This window comes from Folsomia candida, unplaced genomic scaffold, assembly GCF_002217175.1.
Source record: "Folsomia candida strain VU population unplaced genomic scaffold, ASM221717v1 Fcan01_Sc015, whole genome shotgun sequence".
In the NCBI taxonomy this organism is placed as follows: Eukaryota; Metazoa; Arthropoda; class Collembola; order Entomobryomorpha; family Isotomidae; genus Folsomia; species Folsomia candida.
The window spans coordinates 1,255,202-1,276,238 of record NW_019091207.1 but is presented as its reverse complement, the minus strand read 5'-3'; the positions used below and the strand labels follow the sequence as shown (position 1 = coordinate 1,276,238).

General features: G+C 38.2%; 4 protein-coding genes across 19 annotated transcripts in view; 2 read left to right on the top strand and 2 right to left on the bottom strand.

Annotated features, from left to right (window-relative positions):
• The window catches only part of LOC110856150, a 45,061-nt gene extending 43,134 nt beyond the window's left edge, over positions 1 to 1,927 (top strand). For all 3 annotated transcript variants that reach the window (XM_035856960.1, XM_022104603.2, XM_022104604.2), the window contains one exon: positions 13 to 1,927. In XM_035856960.1, the coding sequence (XP_035712853.1) occupies positions 13 to 955 (943 nt within the window). In that variant the 3' untranslated portion in view covers positions 956 to 1,927. The remainder of the gene's footprint in view (positions 1 to 12) is intronic.
• Positions 1,928 to 2,094: 167 nt separating this feature from the next.
• On the top strand, positions 2,095 to 6,067 carry LOC110856132 (mucin-5AC). Its single transcript, XM_022104580.2, has 7 exons — positions 2,095 to 2,462; positions 2,531 to 3,120; positions 3,414 to 4,490; positions 4,557 to 4,612; positions 4,700 to 4,809; positions 4,896 to 5,201; positions 5,621 to 6,067. Exons 1-7 carry the CDS (start codon positions 2,258 to 2,260, stop codon positions 5,821 to 5,823), a joined length of 2,547 nt encoding a protein of 848 aa, XP_021960272.1. The 5' UTR covers positions 2,095 to 2,257; the 3' UTR covers positions 5,824 to 6,067.
• Positions 6,038 to 12,835, bottom strand: LOC110856131 (tripeptidyl-peptidase 2). Its single transcript, XM_022104579.2, has 27 exons — positions 12,720 to 12,835; positions 12,295 to 12,657; positions 12,077 to 12,211; positions 11,862 to 12,009; positions 11,630 to 11,733; positions 11,397 to 11,565; positions 11,255 to 11,323; positions 10,870 to 11,172; positions 10,750 to 10,805; positions 10,636 to 10,685; positions 10,528 to 10,560; positions 10,345 to 10,449; positions 10,218 to 10,273; positions 10,086 to 10,148; positions 9,955 to 10,022; positions 9,840 to 9,891; positions 9,599 to 9,748; positions 9,171 to 9,518; positions 8,892 to 9,079; positions 8,574 to 8,826; positions 8,398 to 8,494; positions 8,209 to 8,317; positions 8,084 to 8,140; positions 7,753 to 8,018; positions 7,126 to 7,654; positions 6,800 to 7,045; positions 6,038 to 6,423 (listed from the first exon to the last, which is right to left on the bottom strand). The coding sequence occupies exons 2-27, from the start codon at positions 12,466 to 12,468 to the stop codon at positions 6,205 to 6,207; spliced, it is 4,047 nt and encodes a 1,348-aa protein (XP_021960271.1). The 5' UTR covers positions 12,469 to 12,657; positions 12,720 to 12,835; the 3' UTR covers positions 6,038 to 6,204.
• Positions 12,836 to 13,065: 230 nt separating this feature from the next.
• LOC110856349 (protein unc-80 homolog) overlaps positions 13,066 to 21,037 on the bottom strand; it is a 36,161-nt gene continuing 28,189 nt past the window's right edge. For 9 of the 14 annotated variants that reach the window (XM_035856864.1, XM_035856870.1, XM_035856871.1 and 6 more), the window contains 19 exons: positions 20,522 to 20,789; positions 20,425 to 20,443; positions 20,281 to 20,339; positions 20,156 to 20,207; positions 19,908 to 20,059; positions 19,778 to 19,817; positions 19,673 to 19,703; positions 19,547 to 19,592; positions 19,340 to 19,477; positions 19,154 to 19,258; positions 18,896 to 18,917; positions 18,592 to 18,801; positions 18,188 to 18,372; positions 17,929 to 18,085; positions 17,577 to 17,783; positions 16,472 to 16,567; positions 15,152 to 15,306; positions 14,241 to 14,508; positions 13,066 to 13,494 (listed from right to left, as the gene is read on the bottom strand). In XM_035856864.1, coding sequence (XP_035712757.1) covers positions 13,349 to 13,494; positions 14,241 to 14,508; positions 15,152 to 15,306; positions 16,472 to 16,567; positions 17,577 to 17,783; positions 17,929 to 18,085; positions 18,188 to 18,372; positions 18,592 to 18,801; positions 18,896 to 18,917; positions 19,154 to 19,258; positions 19,340 to 19,477; positions 19,547 to 19,592; positions 19,673 to 19,703; positions 19,778 to 19,817; positions 19,908 to 20,059; positions 20,156 to 20,207; positions 20,281 to 20,339; positions 20,425 to 20,443; positions 20,522 to 20,789 — 2,356 coding nt within the window. In that variant the 3' untranslated portion in view covers positions 13,066 to 13,348. The remainder of the gene's footprint in view (positions 13,495 to 14,240; positions 14,509 to 15,151; positions 15,307 to 16,471; positions 16,568 to 17,576; positions 17,784 to 17,928; positions 18,086 to 18,187; positions 18,373 to 18,591; positions 18,802 to 18,895; positions 18,918 to 19,153; positions 19,259 to 19,339; positions 19,478 to 19,546; positions 19,593 to 19,672; positions 19,704 to 19,777; positions 19,818 to 19,907; positions 20,060 to 20,155; positions 20,208 to 20,280; positions 20,340 to 20,424; positions 20,444 to 20,521; positions 20,790 to 21,037) is intronic. The other 5 variants (XM_035856875.1, XM_035856867.1, XM_035856876.1 and 2 more) reach the window with 5 other exon arrangements.

Sequence of the window (21,037 nt, the reverse complement as noted above, 5' to 3'; positions counted from 1 at the left end):
TTCCGTGCTCAGGTCTGCCCCAAAACTCTCCTGCATCGAAGAATTCGAAGAGGAAGAGAACGAAGAAGACTATGACGATTCTCAAATGACAATCCCCGAATATGAAGCCGTCAATGCCGTGACGACTTCTTATCTTCCCTCCCATCACCCCGAAGTAAACGGGGACCTGAGAAGGTCACCCTTATCGGAAGAATCCTCCTCCACTGAACCCCACATCCCTCTCTCCTCCTCCGAAGAAGTCGTCGTCGAAACGAGTCCCATCAGTCACCGGAAATCGTACCCTCCTCCCACCCAAGTCATTCACCACCCGGAAGGGTCCCGCCGTCCCCACACGATTCCAATGGATGCCAAATTGAACCTCCCCTACATGACCGGGTACGACAAAGTCATGCACCTCCTCGACATGCCGGCTGGGGATTCTCACCAACTTTTGTTGGACGACGAGGACCACGATGACGACGACCAATTCTCCTTTGCTGGCCGTAACTCTGACCCTGTCGCGTCTAGTCCGCCGGGGTCCGATAGAGATTCAGAGTCCGTAGTGGATTCAAGTTGTGGGGAGGACGAGTATAATTCCAAAGTTGCGAGGAGGCGAAGGAGGAGGAGCAGTAGCTGCGATCAGAAAAATGACGACCGCGAGGAAGAAATCAATGATAATGTGAGTGACGAAAGTGGTTATTCGGAAGAGGCCGTGGTCAACGTGAGGGGAGAAACGGATCTTAAAATGCATCCCAGTGGGTCTCCAGTAATCCAGAAGTCCAGTACAAAGAATTTGTCCAGCAGTACAATCATAATTATGGGAGGAGCGAATCATCACGGCCCCATGATCACGGACCCCGCCGCCGCCAGAAAGACCAAGACCTCGACAACAACCACGTTCCGGTCGGACGACAACGGTGGCACGGCCGTCGCTACGACGTTGGTTGTTTATGATAATTTGTGTTTTGAGATCTGAATTTCGAAATTCTTGAGAATGTTTCTGAATGATCATTTTCCGAGTTTTATTAATTTTGAGTTTTTATTTTATTTACCACCCCACCGACTGTTGTTTAGTCTGTATTTTTTGTCGCGTTGTTTTATTTGAATATTATGTAGTTATTTAATAGTCAACACTCGAAACTATTGTACAACTCATTACGTTATGCGCATATAGATAATAATATGTAAGATTATTATTTAAATTTTCTAGGTTATCTAGTACCGATAAGGGGATATCATAGGTACACACTTTCTTCCAGAATTTTAATCATGTTTCAACGCGATAATCGTATATATAATATGAATACATAAATTGTTGCCTGCAATATGCGCAATATGCTTGAGAATGACTGAACATACTTATCATAATTATATACAGTTAGCTTAAAAGAAGATAAGATAAAAGTGTAATTAGGAAAATTGTCTTGTCGGGAAAAGATGCAATACGTGTATTACATAATCATCATTAGAAAAGAAGAAAAAACACAACAAACAATCTTATCTTATCGTGGTGTAATTTCTGTTTGTGAAAAAAGTGACAAATTCAGGTTTAACTTTCCAAAAATGTGTTACTTATCATAATTCTTGACGCTGTACTTATCATCAAATTATTGTTCGTATATATATTTAGAGATAACTTTACTTTGAAAGAATAACGCTTAAAAATGTTTTCACACTTTTGTTTGTTTCTTTCTTTTTTCTTGCGTTAATGATAAAAATGTTCCTTAAATGACTTCCTTTACAATGAACAAATCGATATACTTACTTATATAATTTATAAATTATTAAGCCATCATTATATATGTAATTATGTTATTATTAGAGTTCTGAGATTGTTAATTATTAATTGATAAGCTTTGATTAGCCTGAGCAGACATGAACAAAATATATTTAGCCAACTATATCTTTGCAGATTAAAGAGATTGCGTTTAAAGAAATATGAAAAAAATGTGTGTATTCTTCTCTCATTTTATTTTAATTTTCGTTGATTTTAACTAATTCATAATTTTCATAAACCATTTTCATAAAAAACTCTGCATTTTCATGAAAATTCAGACATGAAAAGCCATGAAATTCTCCCTGCACCCCAAAAAATTGCACAACACCGCCAGATTTAAATCGTGTAAATACTGGAACTGTTTATTTACACTTGGATTCCAGAAACTCGGTTATTTTTTCAATAATTAGTTTTTCAAATTTTTTCAAATTTCTTGTTTATGTTTTTGGAAATTTATCCGTTTTAACGTAACGGTTAAATAGCAGAGCAGACCTTTTAAGGATGGTGGCTCCACATATAATCGTATTTTATACCAGCACGTGGAAATATGTGGTGAAACGAGATCGTCCAAGTGAAAATGATATACACGACTTTATGAAGGCACTCCCCACCTTATCGTCCTACTTATCTTGTGCAGTGTGTCGAAAACTACTTAAGGGGGATCCCTTGTTCTCGGTAGAGCTGTGTGACCACTATGTGTGCAAAGGTACGTAGAAAAATGTGAATATAAATAATTCATCAAGTAATAATTGATTCGTTACAATTCACAATTAGATTGCAAAGGGCTGGCGAGAGAGGCGAATCAAATTTGCGGTAATTGTCGAGATTGGGAAGATTTTTCCGAGGACGAAACGCTTGTAGCACTACTAGCAGGACATTCTCGATACTGCCGGATTTTTCTACGTTCTTCAGATTGTACCACCCTTTTAGAGAAACAAGAGGCTTCGTTGCCCTCTATTTCGAATTCCTTGGTAGTGGATACGTTTCAAATTTTGGATATTTTACAAGAAGGTGCAAGTATAGGAGGAGGAAGCAAGAAATCTATTATTAAATCTGTTAAAGAACCAAGAGTAAATTCAAGATTACATCCAAAAGATGATATTATTCTTAGTAGTAGTAGTAGTGACAAACAAGATAGTAAACTGAAAATAGTTCCAAACAGCGTGGTCAGTTGTAATAGTTCTTCTGTTAATAATAGTGCGAGTAGTTCCTCCAAATTTATCCATAAACCAATAACAGTTAAAGAAGAGAAACTTGTTCAAGTGATATTACAAGATGTGGATCATAACGATGATTCGATTGATATCAAAATTGAACCTGTTTATCAAAGAAGAGGCGACGATGATGATGAAGATCATGATATGGTAATAATTACTTAAATTATGCAAGAATATTATTATGTTACCTTAAGAAAATGAGTGTTGAACTAACAATGGAGGTCTCCCAACGTATGCTCACAGATTTGGACGAAATTAGCGTCAATCGATCACAAATATAATTAGTATGAAATTTGCAAATGGAACTATCTGCCAATGCGCAGGTTTATATTAATTATATTAATTATATTAATTATATTTGTGATCGATTGACACTAATTTCATCCAAATCTGTGAGCATACGTTGGGAGACCTCCATTGTAAGCTGTTTTTTTTTGTAGGAATCGGATTCTGAAAATTCAAAGGATGCCAAGTGTTTAGATTACGAAGAAACAATTAATGCCGAAAATGAAATTGCTGAAGGTAACGAAGATGACGACGACGAAATGCCAGCAGAGATGGAAACGGATGTAGCAGAGGCGGAAGAACATCCCGGAGAAAGTATAAGTACCACGACCACCAATCCCCAACCCCACACCCATTCACTTCCTACATCCATAGCGTTTTCAATACCCTCGCCTAGTGGAGGGGCTCCTCAAGTGATATATGCACGAACAACGTCCTCGTTTCCTCAAACAGTTCAAAGATTATCGTCCTCTTCTTCACCTTTAAGTCTTTCTGCCACGCCGCCACCACCCGTGATGCAGTTTTCGCCCAGACTCCACTCTTTCGTCCTGACCAGACCAATTGCCACTATTTCCACCAACCCAGGAGCAACAACAACCACACGGACCTTGTCTAGTGGTGAAGTAAGGCTTCAGAGTGGTCAAACGATACGACTGGCACGATTAGCGTTGGCAGATGGTAGACCAGTGACGATGGTTCGGCAGCTACAAGGTCCTCCAGGGAGTAGTGGAATTAGACATATTACACTTCCAATCAACACGTCAGATCTCATGAACAAAAAGATAATCGTTAGGCCTGCCGGAGGTCCAAGCACTTCTGCGACGTCGTCTCAATTGCAAAGATGGCCGGATGCGAATGCCGTCCTTCAATATGCTTCAGGTTCTGGGACCGTCATTTCTCAATCTCAGGGACTTCACACCGTTACGATATCCCAATCTCAACCTATAATAACAAGACCAGCAGTAGATACCACTACCACCACTTTGTCTTCGCCTTCGTCTTCTAATATTTCTTTTGCCACGACAAATACTCAGACCAAGCCCAATACTAAGATATACACGGGGGGCGCGGTAACAACGAACCACCTTTACAACAATGCAAGCAGTAGTGGTAGCAGCAGCAGCAGTACTTCCTCCCCTTCGCCGACTACCACGGCGACTTTTACGGACGCGTCTGGAAATATTATTGGCACCACGATAAGTTTACCGGAGGCTTTGAGGAAAACGGTGAATGTGAGTTGTGCCGAAATTAGTTACTAGAATGTGTTTACTTAAATTTTCTTATTATGAATTTTCTAGATTCGAGTTCCTCCCACAAAGAGTAAAACGTCGACGAAAGTTCGTACCGGGTGTAGGTACGTTGATGCCTAACTTAACTAAAGTTCTGAGAGGATAATAGATCATGACCAAATTAAATATTAATTAATCTGCATGTTTAATAGGTGTGGAAATGCCGCATCCCAACCTAGTAAACTAACATGTTGTGGACAGCGTTGCATTTGCTATGTTGACGGGAAAAGTTGTGATTTGAAGTGTCGTTGTAAAGGCTGCAGTAAGTAAAATTGCCAATTATTTTGAATTCTCACTATTTAAACAAATTTTTATGTAAGCAAAAAAACTGTAAAAACTTTTCCACAGATAATCCTTACATCCCGGGAGGAAAGAAGCTTATGCAAGGTTTAAATGCTGTGATAGATACAAAAACCAACCACGCCGTTCCCATCATGTCTGCTGGCGGAAGTAGTATGGCAGCAAGTAGTAGTATTGGCCATGGAGGAAATATTTCCACCATGAACTTTGTTGCTGCTGCATCGTCTAATTCAAACACGATTGTTACAACTGCAATGAGCTCTCCAACCACGATGAATTTAGTTCCAATGATGGCACATGGTTCCACCACAACGTCAATGGCTCCGCATATATTTACGAGAATTCATCATCCTGGTAATTACATAATTATACACTTTTTTTTAATGCGATGACGCTAGTGGTCTCGCTTCGATTTTGACGAAACCACGATAATTATACAGATAAATAATTAAACAGGTGTTTCAGGATTTTTCATAATGCTCAGTTTGAACGAAATTATGATGGAAAACGTGAGCGAGAATTTGCATTTTCACCGTGAAATGTTTCTTTCCAAGGGAGAAAAATACAAATTCTCGCATGCGGATTCCATCACAATTTCGTTTAAACTGAGCATTATGAAAAATCCTGAAATAAGTGTTTAATTATTTATCTAATTATTTAATTATTTATCTGCATAATTATCGTGGTTTCGTCAAAATCGGAGCGAGACCGCTGGCGTCATCGCATTGTGAGTGGTACAAGACCTTATTAATTGTTGTACTTATCTAATTTAGGAACTTCTGCACAACCAACGACGACAGCATTCTCGCAAATCATACCTGTTGCCAATTTTACGGGCCAGTTCGGTCAGTTCATACCTCTTCCGATATCCTTGATATCTCCTGCCCATGCCGGACATACCATTCAATCACACTCGGATACGATTCAGCTACAAAATATCCAGTTGAATCCGAACCTGAATTTACAAAACCAGTGAAAAGCTAATACCTATATATTTATGTATCTCTGAGCTCAAACTTTAACCCTTCTCAAGTATTCATTTTATGACCAATTGACTAATTTTTTTAAACTTAGTTAAGTGATAATAGCATGTATTTAATATTAATGATGATGATTCGTTAGTAATTGTATGTAACGTGGTATATAAAATGACTGATATCATACAAAGGAGAATTTATAACGAGTATTAGTACAGATAATAGAAAACAGCTTTTATTCAATTTGGTTTCACCACGGGGAGTTTTTTTTTAATTTACAAACGACACGTTCACACAAGTGTGCATAGCATAATAACAATGAACAATTTAACTTTGTTGTTTACCACAAGATAAAAATGATTTATAATCAATGATCATCATTAAAATGGACGATAATCAGTTGGGTAGCGGAGAAGATGGACGCCTTCCCACAACCACAAGCAGTGATTCCATTGCAAGGCTTTGAAAGCGTCTATGATTTTTTGATCTATTTCTGCGTTCCATTTGCCTGGTTCAGATTCGATGTGCTTCAACAAAAGACGCAACGCTCGGCAGTATTGTTTTCTGGCCATGGCGTGGAAGTAAGCAAATTCCACAACCTGAACAATACAACAAAAAATGGCATTTTATAACACTCCGTAATACTTACAATGGGGGAGGTCTCCCAACCTATGCTCACAGATATAGACCAAACTACAAACCAAAAAAGAGGAGAAACCCCACCCCCAAGGCTGGCAAATTTTTCGTTTTCTAAATTTGCTGCGTTTTTTTCCGCTTTGGACGCAAATATTACCACCAAGCCTGCACATTGGCAAATAGTTCTATTTGCAAATTTCATACTAATTTTATTTGTGATCGATTGACACTACTTTGGTTTAAATCTGTGAGCATACGTTGGGAGACCTCTATGGTTAGTTGCATATTTAGTTTGCTTGTATTCCGTTATTAGTGCGCATTATGGGTATGTAAACGTACCCGAGCATCAGTTATGTCCAAATACTTTTGAATTTCAAAAAGAATCTCATCCAGCGTTTCAATCGTAACTGACTTGTCCAACGGAGTCGAAGAGGTGATGGTGCCACTGTTACTATTTTTCAACAGTTCCGCGATGGCCACACCTTTTTTCACGAGAGCTTCAATCACAGCAGTCCGCTGTTTATCCATCATTTGTTTAGTTTTCCCATTTTCTTGCTGTGCAGACGATCGATTGCCAATAAAAGCCTAGTGATAATTAATTATTCGATTTTAAGACTAACAATAATATTAGATAATCTATATTGAATGGTAGCAACCCTTATTACCAATAATGCCGGTTGATCAACTAATTTCAACACTTTGTCGGCTATCTCAATCATCTCCTTGCAAATTTCTAGAGTTTTGAGTCGTTTCCCGGAAGTAGAATAATTTGCGTTGGGTGTGTCTGAATCTGATTTCGGGCTCGAGGAAACGCTAATGTCACTTTTGGCTCCTGCCGTACTGCCGTCCCCGTTGGATGAGGGGGTTCCTCCATTATCCAAAAACTGCAACCTTGCAAGATGCAATGGCAAATGAGAGTCACAGGATGCCATTAACTTGTCATATAATTTCTTGGAATCTTCATTTTCTAATTTTGTAATCCAAGTAATTTGTACATCTCGTAATTGTTCAGTCATTTCGTCCAGTTTAGATTTGGCAGGGTCTTTGCTGGATGGTGATTTTACTTTTGCAGGGGCATCCGGAAGTGACACCTTTAGAGGGTAAGTCCACAGCTTCTTGCCCACCTCGTCCTTGTGAACGCTCAGAGTTCCCTGAAGATAAAGTGTTGAACTGGAAGGCAGTGTTTTCAGATTCCTGAATAATCAGTAGTTCAGAATCAATTAAATGTAATTAACCAAACTAAATTTGTGCGTAGAACATTGAATAAATCGTTGCTATATATTTACACGCACTTATCAGTAATAATCGTTGATAAGAATAGATTTAGAGAACTCTCCCTCTTCAAAACTGCGGACCACCCGGTGCCTTTTTTACTCGGTTTAAAATCTTGCAGCTCAAATTGATTTTGATAAACTTCTAGCGCTATGGAAGAAGCAAGTTTAAGAGACATGAGGACAGGAAGGGAAGTAATTTGGCTGTCGCCTGTCCACGTGGCCGTGTTTGTGGCTCCATTGGCCCCAGAATTTCCAACCATTAGTTTTTCCAAGGCTTCCCGTTTCTAAGAATTACATTAATAATTGTATTATTCTAGGAAACTTTGATATCGTAGCTCCATATACTCACCTCATGACGAACGTGAAGACGAAGGACAAAGTCTCCTTTTTCCAATTTTACGTTCCACTAAAAATATAATTCAAACATGTTAACTTCTATCACACGTATTACACACTATATACAACCAAACCTACCTTGGAAGGATAGGCATCTCCACACCCCAAATAGCGCTTATTCTTATCATAGAGCTGCCACATTTGACTTTCATACTCGCTTTCGTACAAAGTGTCACTGAGCAAGCAACTGCAAATTTGTATTTAATTTGATATGTATATTACTATATAAATCGTAGGTCAGGTAGTTAATATTATGTAAAATAGTACCAATTAAATGTCGCTTCTGCAGCTTTAGACAATGAGAAATTATACGTATTTTCTAGTTGATAAATTACTCGTCCTTGGGGAATCATGTCTCTTGGCTCTGTGAGTGAGTATATATAAGCATAATATTTATATTGATGATTAAAGTAATTTTTGCACAACTTGAGTAAAACGCTCACCTGGTAAAGAAACAATCCGGGAATCACTTGGGCGCAAAAGGACTACTTGCTGCTTAAGGGCGGCAGCACATTGGACGTCTTCAGCGCCGAAAGCATTGGTAACGGCAAATTTCTGGTACAAATCTCCAGCCGACACGACGATTTCTCCCTTGTTCAAAGACAAGCTTCTAAAGGTCAGAGTTCCAAAAAGTGAGGCCATTTCTACCGGTTCAGCCCACCAGCGACCAACGACAACTTCAATCACTTTGCCCTCCTAACATAAATAGAAACTTTAATTTAATTACTACGAGTAGAATTAAAATCGAGTAATTCACATACCGTCACTCTAAATGGAATTGTAGATTCTTCCAAAGGATTCAGTGATATCATTTTATAGTGCTCATCGGCTTTACAAGACTGTCCTGGATTTAGAGTCATAACATGAATGACAAAACGGGCAGTTGCATTTGCAGCTATCGGATCTGAGGCTCGCATCCCGGGTGCCTCTGCCAGCTTCAGGTTGAGAACTTGAAAAAGTAATTAGTTCAAAAAGTGAGTCATAAAATTATTAATTTGTAGTGGTGTTGTGATTGTGCTTCATTAGTTGTTAGCACCTACCTGCCCATGAAGCACCTTTCGGAACCACCACGAAATAACGCTTAAGCAGACCAGGCTCATACATAACAGGCGGAATAGTAAATACAGGCCGAGACAGTGGACTGGGCGTCAGTTGTTCAGGAATGACCACGGTCACGTATACCCTGAACACGGGTCCCCTTTGCAACCCGCTTGAATCGTAAGCCTGAATTTCTGCGAAATGAACTCCCTTCGCGAGACCCTCAACGTCCACTTTTACGTTGAAAGGCCTTTGCAGATTTGCCAGATCAAAATAGTTGGGGACGTGGACAAATGGAGCGGTGCTAACGAGACAGAGATTCATTCTAAAATTTATCTTGTCTTCGGGCTCTGAAATAAAAACATCAGGATTTATTAACACCTCAAATACATTCATTTATACTTATACTCGACTACTATTTGTTACATACCAATTAAATCTTCTTTGAAAAAGACTGGGTCAACATTAACAGTATATTCCTTAGATTTGTCAACAGGGGGGTCACGAATGTAAATTGACTTGAAAGGCCAAATCGATCCACAGCCTTGCGTGGCAGTCACAGTAATATTGAACCTCACATCTACACAAAAACGGTTGTATGTAATAATAAATGTTTTTCTGCATACATCGTATACAATACACAAGTTTTCATTCATACTCTCCTTTCTCACCTCGCTCTGGTAGTGATGATAACTCTTCTAAAACTTGGAAAGCTTTCTCAACCTAAAATCATAATTCAATTTAAGGTCCTTAGTTCATATAACTAAAATAGTTTGACAAGCATACCTGGACCAAACCATGTCCTTGAGCAAATGGCTCAGCACTTGGGACTTGTGCCGCGCTATGTTCGAGAGCTATAGACAAAATTTTGATACATGTCGCAAATTGGAAACCATAAAAAAACAGTGATTACTTACACTTCCTGACACTGTAAGGAGACCACTTTATCCCTTTTTGGACGGCTCCAGATAGAATCAAGGCTACAAAAAGTAACATTTTACTGGTACAAAGTTTTGCCAATGAACAGTTTTTATGATTATTCAACTTACCAACACATCCACTCACATGAGGGGCGGCCATGCTGGTCCCATTCATGAGCTGAGCGCTATCAACATCAAGTATAATTGTTTGACATATTTAATTTGCAATGTTTAAATGACTGACTAGCTGACTAACCTACGCAGAGTGAAATTAGGGACACTGGTAATGGCCCCGCCTGGAGCACAGACAGATACGCCTAAATCACCGTCCAAAGTTGGGCCTCTTGAGCTCCAAGAGTATCTGAAAATGTTAATAGAATTGAAATTATTCAAAATTCCTTCAAAGTATGTTCAAAATTATAAAAAAAACTATACGTACGGCATTCCTGGCAACTTTTGTCGAAGCGAATATCTATAGCGGAAAGAATAATACAGTTTACCACAGTAATTTGGAGCCAGTCATTATATTAATTTTTAAATTGCTCACTCTGCACTCATCATATCGGGCGATACGTATGCGCCGACACCAATTATCACCTATGTAAGACATTAAATTTATTTATGATTGTCTAAATATAAATATTTTGCTATGCTATATTACATTCGAGTTGAGCCAGGGCGGACTGCCGACAGTGCTTAAGGCCGGACCGTGATTTCCTATGAAGTTATTTTAAATTTCAACCATGTCGACGTGCACAAAAAGCATCAAATCAAATTATACCTGCAGACGCGACCCACACAACTCCATGTTTATCTACAACTTCTTTCATTAGCTCGCCAATTCGTCCCACAGTATTCCAGTGGGCGTGTTCTCCATAAGACATGTTGATTACGTGGATACGATGCGAATTCTGCATAACGTATGCCATCGCTCGTACTAAAGCTGTACCCGTTTCCATACTACCGAGCCTCCCATCTCCAATCGTAAAGGACATAATTTGTGCTCCAGGTGCAACCCCGTTCAGATTCGGATTCTCAGGGAAATATCCAGAAGCAATTGATGACACGTGAGTACCGTGGCTTCCTTGTAAATCAATACAATTGGACACAATCAAGATTTTTGATAGTTTACGTAAGAAAGAATGAATTAAAGAATGAATTATTACCACAAATGCCAACAATTTCTAGAATATTTCCATTGTCATGAATGTTAACTGAGACATTCATCTGGTCGGCTAGATAAAAGAATGTTATTTAAGCACATTTGTTATTGTCGCATTTTCAAATTTTATTTTCAAACCTATTTACCTTTCGACAATGGTGCAAATTCCTGTCTTTTTGTAAACTCTCCTAAAACAATGCTAGATTCCAAGTCCTCTATACTTAAACTTGTCCTCCATTCAGTTCCGTCATGCCACACGAGACAGTCCAACAGTGGTCCAAAATCTTTATACTTCTTTTCTAACGTTTGCAAGACCTAGGACAATTGAAATGCAATAAGTATTTTATAAATTAATTAATTAAAGTTGATTAAACCGTACCTCCAGTTGTGCTTCAATTTCTTCCTTTTCCAATTTTTCAAGCGGTGTAATATTGTCAGCATTTTTGTTCGCATTTTGATCCTTTGTTAGCTTCCGATTTGCTTCTACAGATGACAACAATTTTAACAATTTAACCAATAAACGGTACAATGCATTTTAGAGATATGTTGGATTTGGATTAGGGAACAGATAAGCTGATTTATAAACGAAGAAGTTGAATATGATAAATCACCAGCAGTAAGTAGTCGATGTTGTTGGTCCCAATTTTCATCCCTTCGTTTGGCCTCAATTCTCTCCTTCACTTTGGGGGTATAAAGTTCGAACAGGGGTTTTATTCCAATGTGATACTTTCCAGTGGGGTTGACCCAGCTTGACGGTATCTAGTTAATCCAAGGGAGGATTATTTATAGATAAGCCACATAAATAATTGTCAATAATCGAAGATACCTTCAATTTGCGACCTGACATTCCAGTAATGATTCCATCTTGATCCGACCGAGTAACGACCGTGGACGTGTCGACATCACCAGCCCCACTGCAGTCAAACCTTTCAATAATTTTGGGAAGTCCGGTTGAAGTCACCTTGTATAAAAATCAATAATAATTATTAAATTATAATATCCCCAGCCAATTAAGATAATGCCTTATCTTAAAATTATATTTACCTTTAACCCCGGCGCCCCTGGGTCAACGCCAGAATCAAATACGGCAATCGTAATTCCTCTCCCATCTGAGTCGGGATTTTTCGACAAAAAGTTTAAAACTCCAGTCTCATTCTTTGGACAGAGATGAATCGACGGGAAATCACTTTCCTTCAATGTCGCGGATGTCAAACTCATGATATTGTCTTCAATTTCTTTTCCCCAGGATCCACCAGATTGGGTCGAGTAAGGTTTAAATGTGTGTTTGTTACGTAAGGTAAATAACAAACACCTTATCAGTCGTACTCTCACCAGGGCGAATTTGTATGGAGGGAGACGAGTGGAAAATTTATGATGACCATATGATTCAGATGAAATTGATGAAAACTAATAAGCAAAAATAAATGTAAGAGACATGCTTAATTAATTATAGTTAAAATTAACCTTACCAAATTTTTCACAAAATCAAAGTAAAATCAAAAGTTTCCTGATCGCGTATAATTCTGAGATTTGAGTAGAATGAAAATGACAAGACAGAATTTAGCTGCCCTGCTGAATCTCCAGACGGCAGATAGAAAGCAATCTTCGAGCAGACAGTTGGCCAGCATTTTCGGTCTGAATATGAAATTCAGACTTTTTTAGTTTTTTGATAAATTTAAGATTTGACAGGACAGAACATGCTAAAATTTTTAAAAACGTAGGAAAAAAAACTTTAGAAAAAAATACGATTGCTTGAGTCGATTTCACAGTGCGAAATTTACCTAATTAATGAGAGATGGATGGAATGACTCGGAATGAGGCGATAAACTAGAAAGTATTTTTATTAATTCTAATAATTTCATTATAAATATCATCACATGAAGATTCAACCATATATATCTATGCATTTGCAAAATTGTTGCTCTTTATGGCATGCAGGGTATAACATTGATTTCATAGAGCTACCGATATTCAGACAATCGTTTTGGAACGGTAAAGATGACGCCATTAAAAGATTCGTATTTCTGCTAACAAGCACATCATTTCATTGTCAATAAAATGCCCACTAAAATGCGGACACATTTTGGCTTATTCATTATCAAATGAGTGTATCTTCATCGTCTTCCTTTTTACGTCCTTGACGACTTTTTGATTCCTTGTGACTCGGTGGACTTTGTTTCTCCTCGGTGGGGGTTATATCCAAATTTTCCAGCATTTGGAGACTGTACCGTTCCGCGGAGCCTGCTGGAACATAGATAAGAGATTATACATTGGTTTATTAAGGATGTGTAATCAAGAATTGAAATAGCATGCATTTGCTGATGCAGTATAATAAGCAGAGCATGCAACTCGGATTTAATTAAACATGCAGTTTTAGATACGCGTGAGAGTGTGATAATCTACTTAATCTACGTAACTTCCGACCTATAAGGATGATAGATAACAGCTAATCAATAGAGGAGACATGACCCATAAAATAAAATGTCACCTCTGCCTGATAACCTTAATTTAAGTGTTGACACTTGTAATACGCATTAGGAATCGAGTTCAAGAATAAGACAATTCATGAAAGACATGACTTATTTACATAATTTGGTTCTATCACGAAAACCGTTGGGGGTAATTTTGCCCCACAAAAATACGTTTGGTGCAGATGTAAAGTCATAAATTCATAAATTGGCTTCATTATTGTGGACAATGTGGACCAAAAATTGGTTAACTAAAATTCTAAATTGGTTAACTGGTTTGAAAAGCCGCAAAGAAAACCCTCATCGTTATTAAATAAAATTGTGAAATTGCGCACGAGAATTTCTACTACCATGCAGCAATCGTATGTCTAACATAAAAGCACTTTTTTGAGACGGATAACTAACTAATGAAATTCGTGATGATGATAAGCCTGACTCGGGATAAGGCTGCACTGGAGGTGATTTTTTAAAATACCGACAGCAGGCACTATATGCAGCACTCTCTCTAGAACTTAATCATACCAAAACTCTCTCTGTAACCGACAGAACTGCTAGTCCGAGAAAATTGAGAAGTTTGACTCTCACAATCGCCTCCATTTTGTGACGTGGACGTTTTCCTCTTCGTTCTCAGACGTAGACTGGACTGCGGTTTGGAACACGATTCCGGAGAGGACTTGTCATCCTCGGTGTCCCCCTTGTCATCCTTCTTTAGCAACTCTTCCCGTGGAGAGGAGACTGGAGACGGGGATTCCGGATGGACAGATTCTTCCTCCATGTCCACGCTGGAAAACTTTTTTTAAAAAGAAAGCGTTAAGGTTTTAAAGTTTAAATTTTTGTCACATAATGAATTTTGGTACATATAGTTTGCAGGGGTGGGCAAAATACTGTGAAAATACAGTATTTTAAGCTAGGGTTTTCCCAGGGTTTAGATTTCCAGGGGTGTTACACCCACAAAAAGACGAGAATCTACATGGCGAAAACAATAGTCGTAGAAAAATACAGGTTTTATAAAGAAATTAATTGGTATCCTATTTTGCACGGTTTGGGAGGACATTTTTTAAACAACAATTTATTGATAGCTTTCGGATCTTCTTGATCCTTCTTCAGTCAATTGATTGCATAAAATTTTACGAAATGTACAAATACAAATTACTTAAAAAAGAAATAAATAAAGAAATTAACTTTTTATCGGTGTCAAAATACTTTAATTTTTTTTATCGTGAAAACACTGCATTTTGACAGCGATAAAAAGCAAATTTCTTCACAAAACTCCTGTAATTTCCACTGACAATCGTTTTTCCATGCAGATTTTCATATTTTTGTGGGTGTAACACCCCTTGAAATCCAAACCCTGAGAAAAAACGGAGCTCAAAATACTCTATTTTTCCAAAATATTTTGCCCACCCCTGCACCAATTTGATTTATGTCCTTACTTCTCTCGCCCCCTTTCGACTTTTCCTAAACCGGAAAGTTTTTCTACTTTGAAACTTTTGTCTTTGCAAACGATGCGACTTTGGTTCTTCCTCCGTGGTTCCGGTCCCTTCGGAAGGTCCCTCCGTGTGAAGCTCAAAAGTCTCCTCGCTCCGCTCTGTTATGCATCGTGTGAAAAGTTAAAAGTAGGTTTATGAAGTTAAAAGAGTTCACCAAAAGTCATCAACATTTATCACGAACGACACCGATTAAATCAAACTGAATTTTGAAATAATAAAAAAAATACACGTAAATTTGTCTTGCAAACATCCAGATCACATAATCATATCAGTTCCAAAATACTAGTATTACCGTATATAGAAAATTATACAGTAGAAGAACAGCGAGGCTTACGACATTAACTAGGTTTAAAATATCTATGAAATTACAACAGGACGATGTATAAATAAATAAATATTTTTTACTAGACATACTAAATAATGACTACGGCATGTCTACGTAATTGCTGCTGCTGTTGATAAAAATATGTACATATTTAGTGTAAAAAAGGTCGTCGGTATAGTAGTGTTTGGCTTGCTGAAAATACTTATCTATAGGACCCTAGAAGTCAACAGTATGTAGCATGAAAAATAGAGCAACTTCTAGCAAATACTGGCGTCATTATCATGTCATTTTGATATTGGTGTGCAAAACTTTGTGTGTTTAATTTTGTGTGTAGAATAATGAAGTACGGTGTTTCATAGTGAGAATCTGCTCAAGAGAGTTAGAGAGTATGTATGCGTATAAAGTATGTATATATGCGTATAAATATGTACATATGGGTATAAAATATGTACATATGCGCATAAAATATGCATATATGTGCATAAATGAAGTATGTATGTACATACGCGTATAAAGTACACAGGTATGTGTATAAAGTATGCACATGGAGAAAAGGAGAATTATTAGTGACATGAAAAATGTATAGAACAAAGGGTTTCACATATTTTAGCGTCTTTTCTCCAGTGATTATCAACAATACTGAAATTCGTAGAAGAAAGCAAAAACTGTGTATATATGTGTATGTGTAATATGAAGTATGTATTTAAACACGACAGAGCCTCGATCTGACGTTCATTTTAGATTTCTTGGGAGGGAAATAGCAAGAGGAAAACGTTAATAGATAAGATAATAAAAATTGGTGGTAAATAGATAAGGTGTGCAGCAGCAGGGGGGTAAGTAGATAAGTAAAAATATGGATGACAGAACTAAAGGAAGAAATTCATCACAGACGGAAGAAAGAGACAGACAAAAGAGAAGAAAGTAAGTGAATTAGAGACCTTTCGCTTTGAGGATAGAGTTTTCGGGAATAGTAAATGGTGCGTCACTCGTACCCGCAATACTCACGCGTCTCATGTATCGATCCACCATTCGACCTTAACAAGAAAGTTCGAAAAAGTCCATGATTCCATAAAAAAAAGTCAACAAGAAGGCAATATGGCGTTCGTTGCAGTGAGCGTCAAGAGTTAGTGGTGAAAGTGAAAGTGAAGTGAAGCATTACAGAAAAAGGTGTAGTTTAGGTGGTACGTATTTACGTAGGTAGGTGAGAGGTTAATTAGTTCTACGATGTGCTGGACGGATGTACATATATTTACGGTTTTGTACTATGTACTTGCAAAGTTTAAAAGGCTACGAGAAACAAGCAATCAGTGGCCGCGGAAGCGTTGGGACAATGTCCCCATCATCGGTCCATCTATATTATAAACTGGAAATGTTTTAAACACTTTAATTTTAAATGTTATAAACTGGAAATGTTTACTTTCACGGAAGTGAAAGTAAAGAAAGTTAAGTTTTGAATGTAGTGAAAATTCAAAATAAATTCAAAATTAAACAAAAAATAAAAGTCTGATTATACTTATCTTGATGGTTGTTTTATGGTGGTTACTTATCCACTCACAGATAACCACTATCAAATATGAGATAAATATTCACAACATTTAGAAAATTCAAAATATTCAGAATATTAAAACAGAATTTTCTATACTTTCACTTCCGTTGCCGACAGACATTTCCAGCACGCCCGACGGGAGACGGGCTTATACGCTAGTCTTATATAAACCCATCCTACAATGTTAACGTCCCCCCATGTCCCCACACCTTCCGCGGCCACTGTACGGTTAATATCTCCAGGGGTAAAACTATCCATGCAGGCAATTAACGTACATACATGCAAATGAGGTCACAATTTCATTTTTTTTTTGCTACCAACTTTGAACAGGAAAACGCATTCCGAACTAGACAACCTAAATTACCAACTTTTTACCAAGACTTTAATTAATAATTGTTCACATTCACTCACAGGAATTTTACAAAATAAACGGATAATTGCCAGAGAGAGTGAGAGAGAAAGGGAAAGCGAGTTATTAGATTGTAGATGAGCTCTACCTTGCGAGGTAGGTTTGACTCTGACACTAGATTCACGATTAATGGAGGATTTATGGATATTTCCTGATGACCCTTTGGACGAGTCGTCGCCCCCTCCTCCGAATCGGGCGGCCAGACCGGGGAATAATTCGGACAGGGAGGGTCGTGCCCGTCGACCTTGCTCGTTCGCCTCCGGGTTCAAATTCTTTTTACTTATCACTGTCTCTTCTGTGCATATTTTCCAATTTTTTTAAATTACACATAAAATAACGTGGAATGTTTTTTTTTGGAGAATCGTGGAATATTGAATATTTTAGAGTGGTGTGGATATATAAAAAATTTTGAAAAATTGTGGAAAAATGGAAAATCGTACCCTTCCGGTTTTCCAAGTCTTCCTTTAACTGTTTCATTTGATGGGCAAGATCTTGAAGTAAAACTCCTTTGCATTTTCCGAGCGTGACTTCACGTAATTTTTCGCGAATGGTGAATTGAAAATGACGATCTTGATCGTTTGCGGGTGGTTTTGCGAGCTGAAAAAGGGAGAATCTCAAGCATGTCAGAAATTGTATAGCTTTAAAGGATGGTTAATAAGTATGAATTATTTGAATGGTGAATATAATGCGGTAGGAAACCTTCTGGGCAATAAATGGACGAAACATTGGGTAAATTGAGGTTCGAACGGTAATGACGAATTCCAGAAATTCCCAGAGTGGGCCACCCCCTTCGCCCTTGTTTCCTAATTCGTGTATTATCCGGACCGTCCGGGCCCATTCGGTGCCAAGTTCGGTGTCGAAACAGACGCACAGGATTTTCAAACCTGTTTAGACAAGTGTTTCATAACAAAATTCTAATATATTTATCTAACACTACAAAAATAGTCATTATTGGCGGCGGAAGCAGGGGGTCAAGGGGACATTTCCCCCCAGAAATTCAGCAAAATCGTATCGTTCCCAATCCCACAATGCTAATGCCCCCCATTTGTCCCCCCCCCCCCAACTTCCGCCGGGACAATGTGTCATGTTTCTCAAATCCATACCAAGAAATCCAATTTGGAACGTGGACATGCGAACTTTTCGCTCCGTGACGCTTCCAGATCGCGTAGCTCCGGAACCTCCTCCTCCCCCGATCCCAATAATGGACGTGTTGGCTTCCGTTGTACTCTTAATTCTTGGACTTCCAGGACTTATGCAGTTTAGAATGACGTTAAGAATGAAAATTATGTCGGACTTTCGCATCCTTGGGACATCTACACGATAGAAATATGAAGATAATAAAGCTACCCAGCATCATCGCACTTCCATGCAATTTACATATTATTTATTAGCACAAGCTTTTCATACCTTTACGACCAGTACCAACGCGCTATAAATATACAGCAAACATTAAACATAGAAATTACATAATGTGTTCCAAACAGAGGCCGCGGAAGCCGTGGGGACATCTGGGAACATTAACATTGTAGGATGGGGGAGGGAGGGGTTTATACAACATGTGCGGACGATGGGGACATCGAATAACCGTGGGGGAATTTTGCCCCTCTGTTCACATACTTCCGCGGCCACTGGTTCCAAATAAATATAACCGAAAATCAAACTTACGATGCACATTGGTAGTAACAAATGCATAAGTAGGGTTTCCGACTTTTCTACAATTCCTGAAACTGCAAATTGGAATCCACACGATTGCTCCAATGAGTATGGTTCCTATAAAAATATTACATTATGTTCCGTGTATATTCATTTTCCAAATTCATTTTCCAAATCCAAAGATTTTTCAGAACGTACCCCCAAAGCGCGCACTTGAAGGGCCAGGAGACGTACAACGGTCGAACAGAAATGGGCCGGAGGTAATTTTCCTAATAATGCGGCTCCAGCAGAACTAATTTGAAGTTCGCTTGCTTGTCCTTCACCCATCAGCAAACACTGGAAATATGTAAATGAGACCAATAATGCAAGCCAATTGTCAGCATAAACAAGTGATAAGTCTCTAACCTGACATGTCGATATTAAAGACTTCAAATGCTGGTTGTGAACAATGCTAAAGAAATTGAGGGTCAGTAGCAATTAATTAATTAATTAATTAATAACTAAATATGCATGTACACATTGTCGACTTACTATGGGTGACGCCAAAGCATTTGATAAATTCCTGAAAATTTACAAAAAATGCGATCCAATTTTTATTATGAAATTTTATTAAATACAAAAATACAGTAACCAAACCTTTCAGCAATCCAGCAGCCGCTTCCCAATCCGTATGACGCTATTGTATTAGGCAGAAAAAGGAATTGGTATTATAAACGTACGTTTAAGTATATTTACTTATTCTTATTAAGATTCTTCCATTTCTTACTCTGATTGAAGTCTTTTTGCAAATCTTGATAAAGGTTTTATCCAGCCGTCGAAGGAATGCGGATAAGGCTGCTCTTGAACTTTCATGGGTCCACTCCCCATATGGAAACACTTCCACCATGTACTTTTGCAGCCCCCGACACCCCATCGTTGCTGGAATTAAAGTCATGAACAATTATTCAATTTAAGGTTCAGAAATATTTGCATCAGAAATGATAAGATGACTTGATATGTAAAATTATTTCTCACCTGGGTCATACGGACTGACCTTCAGCAAGCTCATGCAAACCTCGGACAATCGCTAAAGGAAAAAATAACCGTATAAAAAATTAGCTTGGGTTCTGTAAACCAATTTTTCAGTGTATGCATAGTACCACGTGACTCTTAATGTCAAGAAGTTCCACGGGCTTGGCTTCGTTGCCACCTTTTTTGGCTAAAAAATAATGTATTTTTGCGATAAACCGAAAAAATAAAATGTGGAGACTGATATATTTTCGAAATGTTTTTCGAATTCTTACCCAACTCTGGAAGTCTTGTCTGAAAAATAGGAATTTTTACTTGATAAGTGAGTGATTATTCAACGATATGCACTCGAGGAACAATTAAGCAGCTTACGGAGCACTTTGAGTAAAAGTCGGAAACAAGACATAACAAAGTATCTCTTGGGCGTCTAAACTCGTCTCGAATAACTTCAGAGTCTTGCATGTCACGATCATACACGTTTTTAGTTCGGGAGTGGTCACTCATGTATTTTGAGTGGGAGTCATCGTCACCAAATTCATATCCCGGGGTTAAAAGGTTTTGGCCACCTTTGCTCGTATAATTTCGTTGGCTGGAACCCCGCAGATCGGTTGGACTGGCCATTTGGGGGCCGGAATAATTTCTAAATACGCACAAAAAATGGTCCAATTAATGCTTTAAAGTATTTCTTACAATGCGATGGTGTGAAGTGCAATACTCGGATTTTGTTGAAATTTTTGAATTATGAAGTTCAAGTCAATACAAGCAAAGTTTCTTGAGGCAGTTTGTATGATGGTCAAAATTTATCAAAATTTTCGAGGTCAAAGTTGATAAAACTGGGCATTTTTATCAAGCAAACTCGCTACCTTCGCTTAGTAAAAATACTCATTT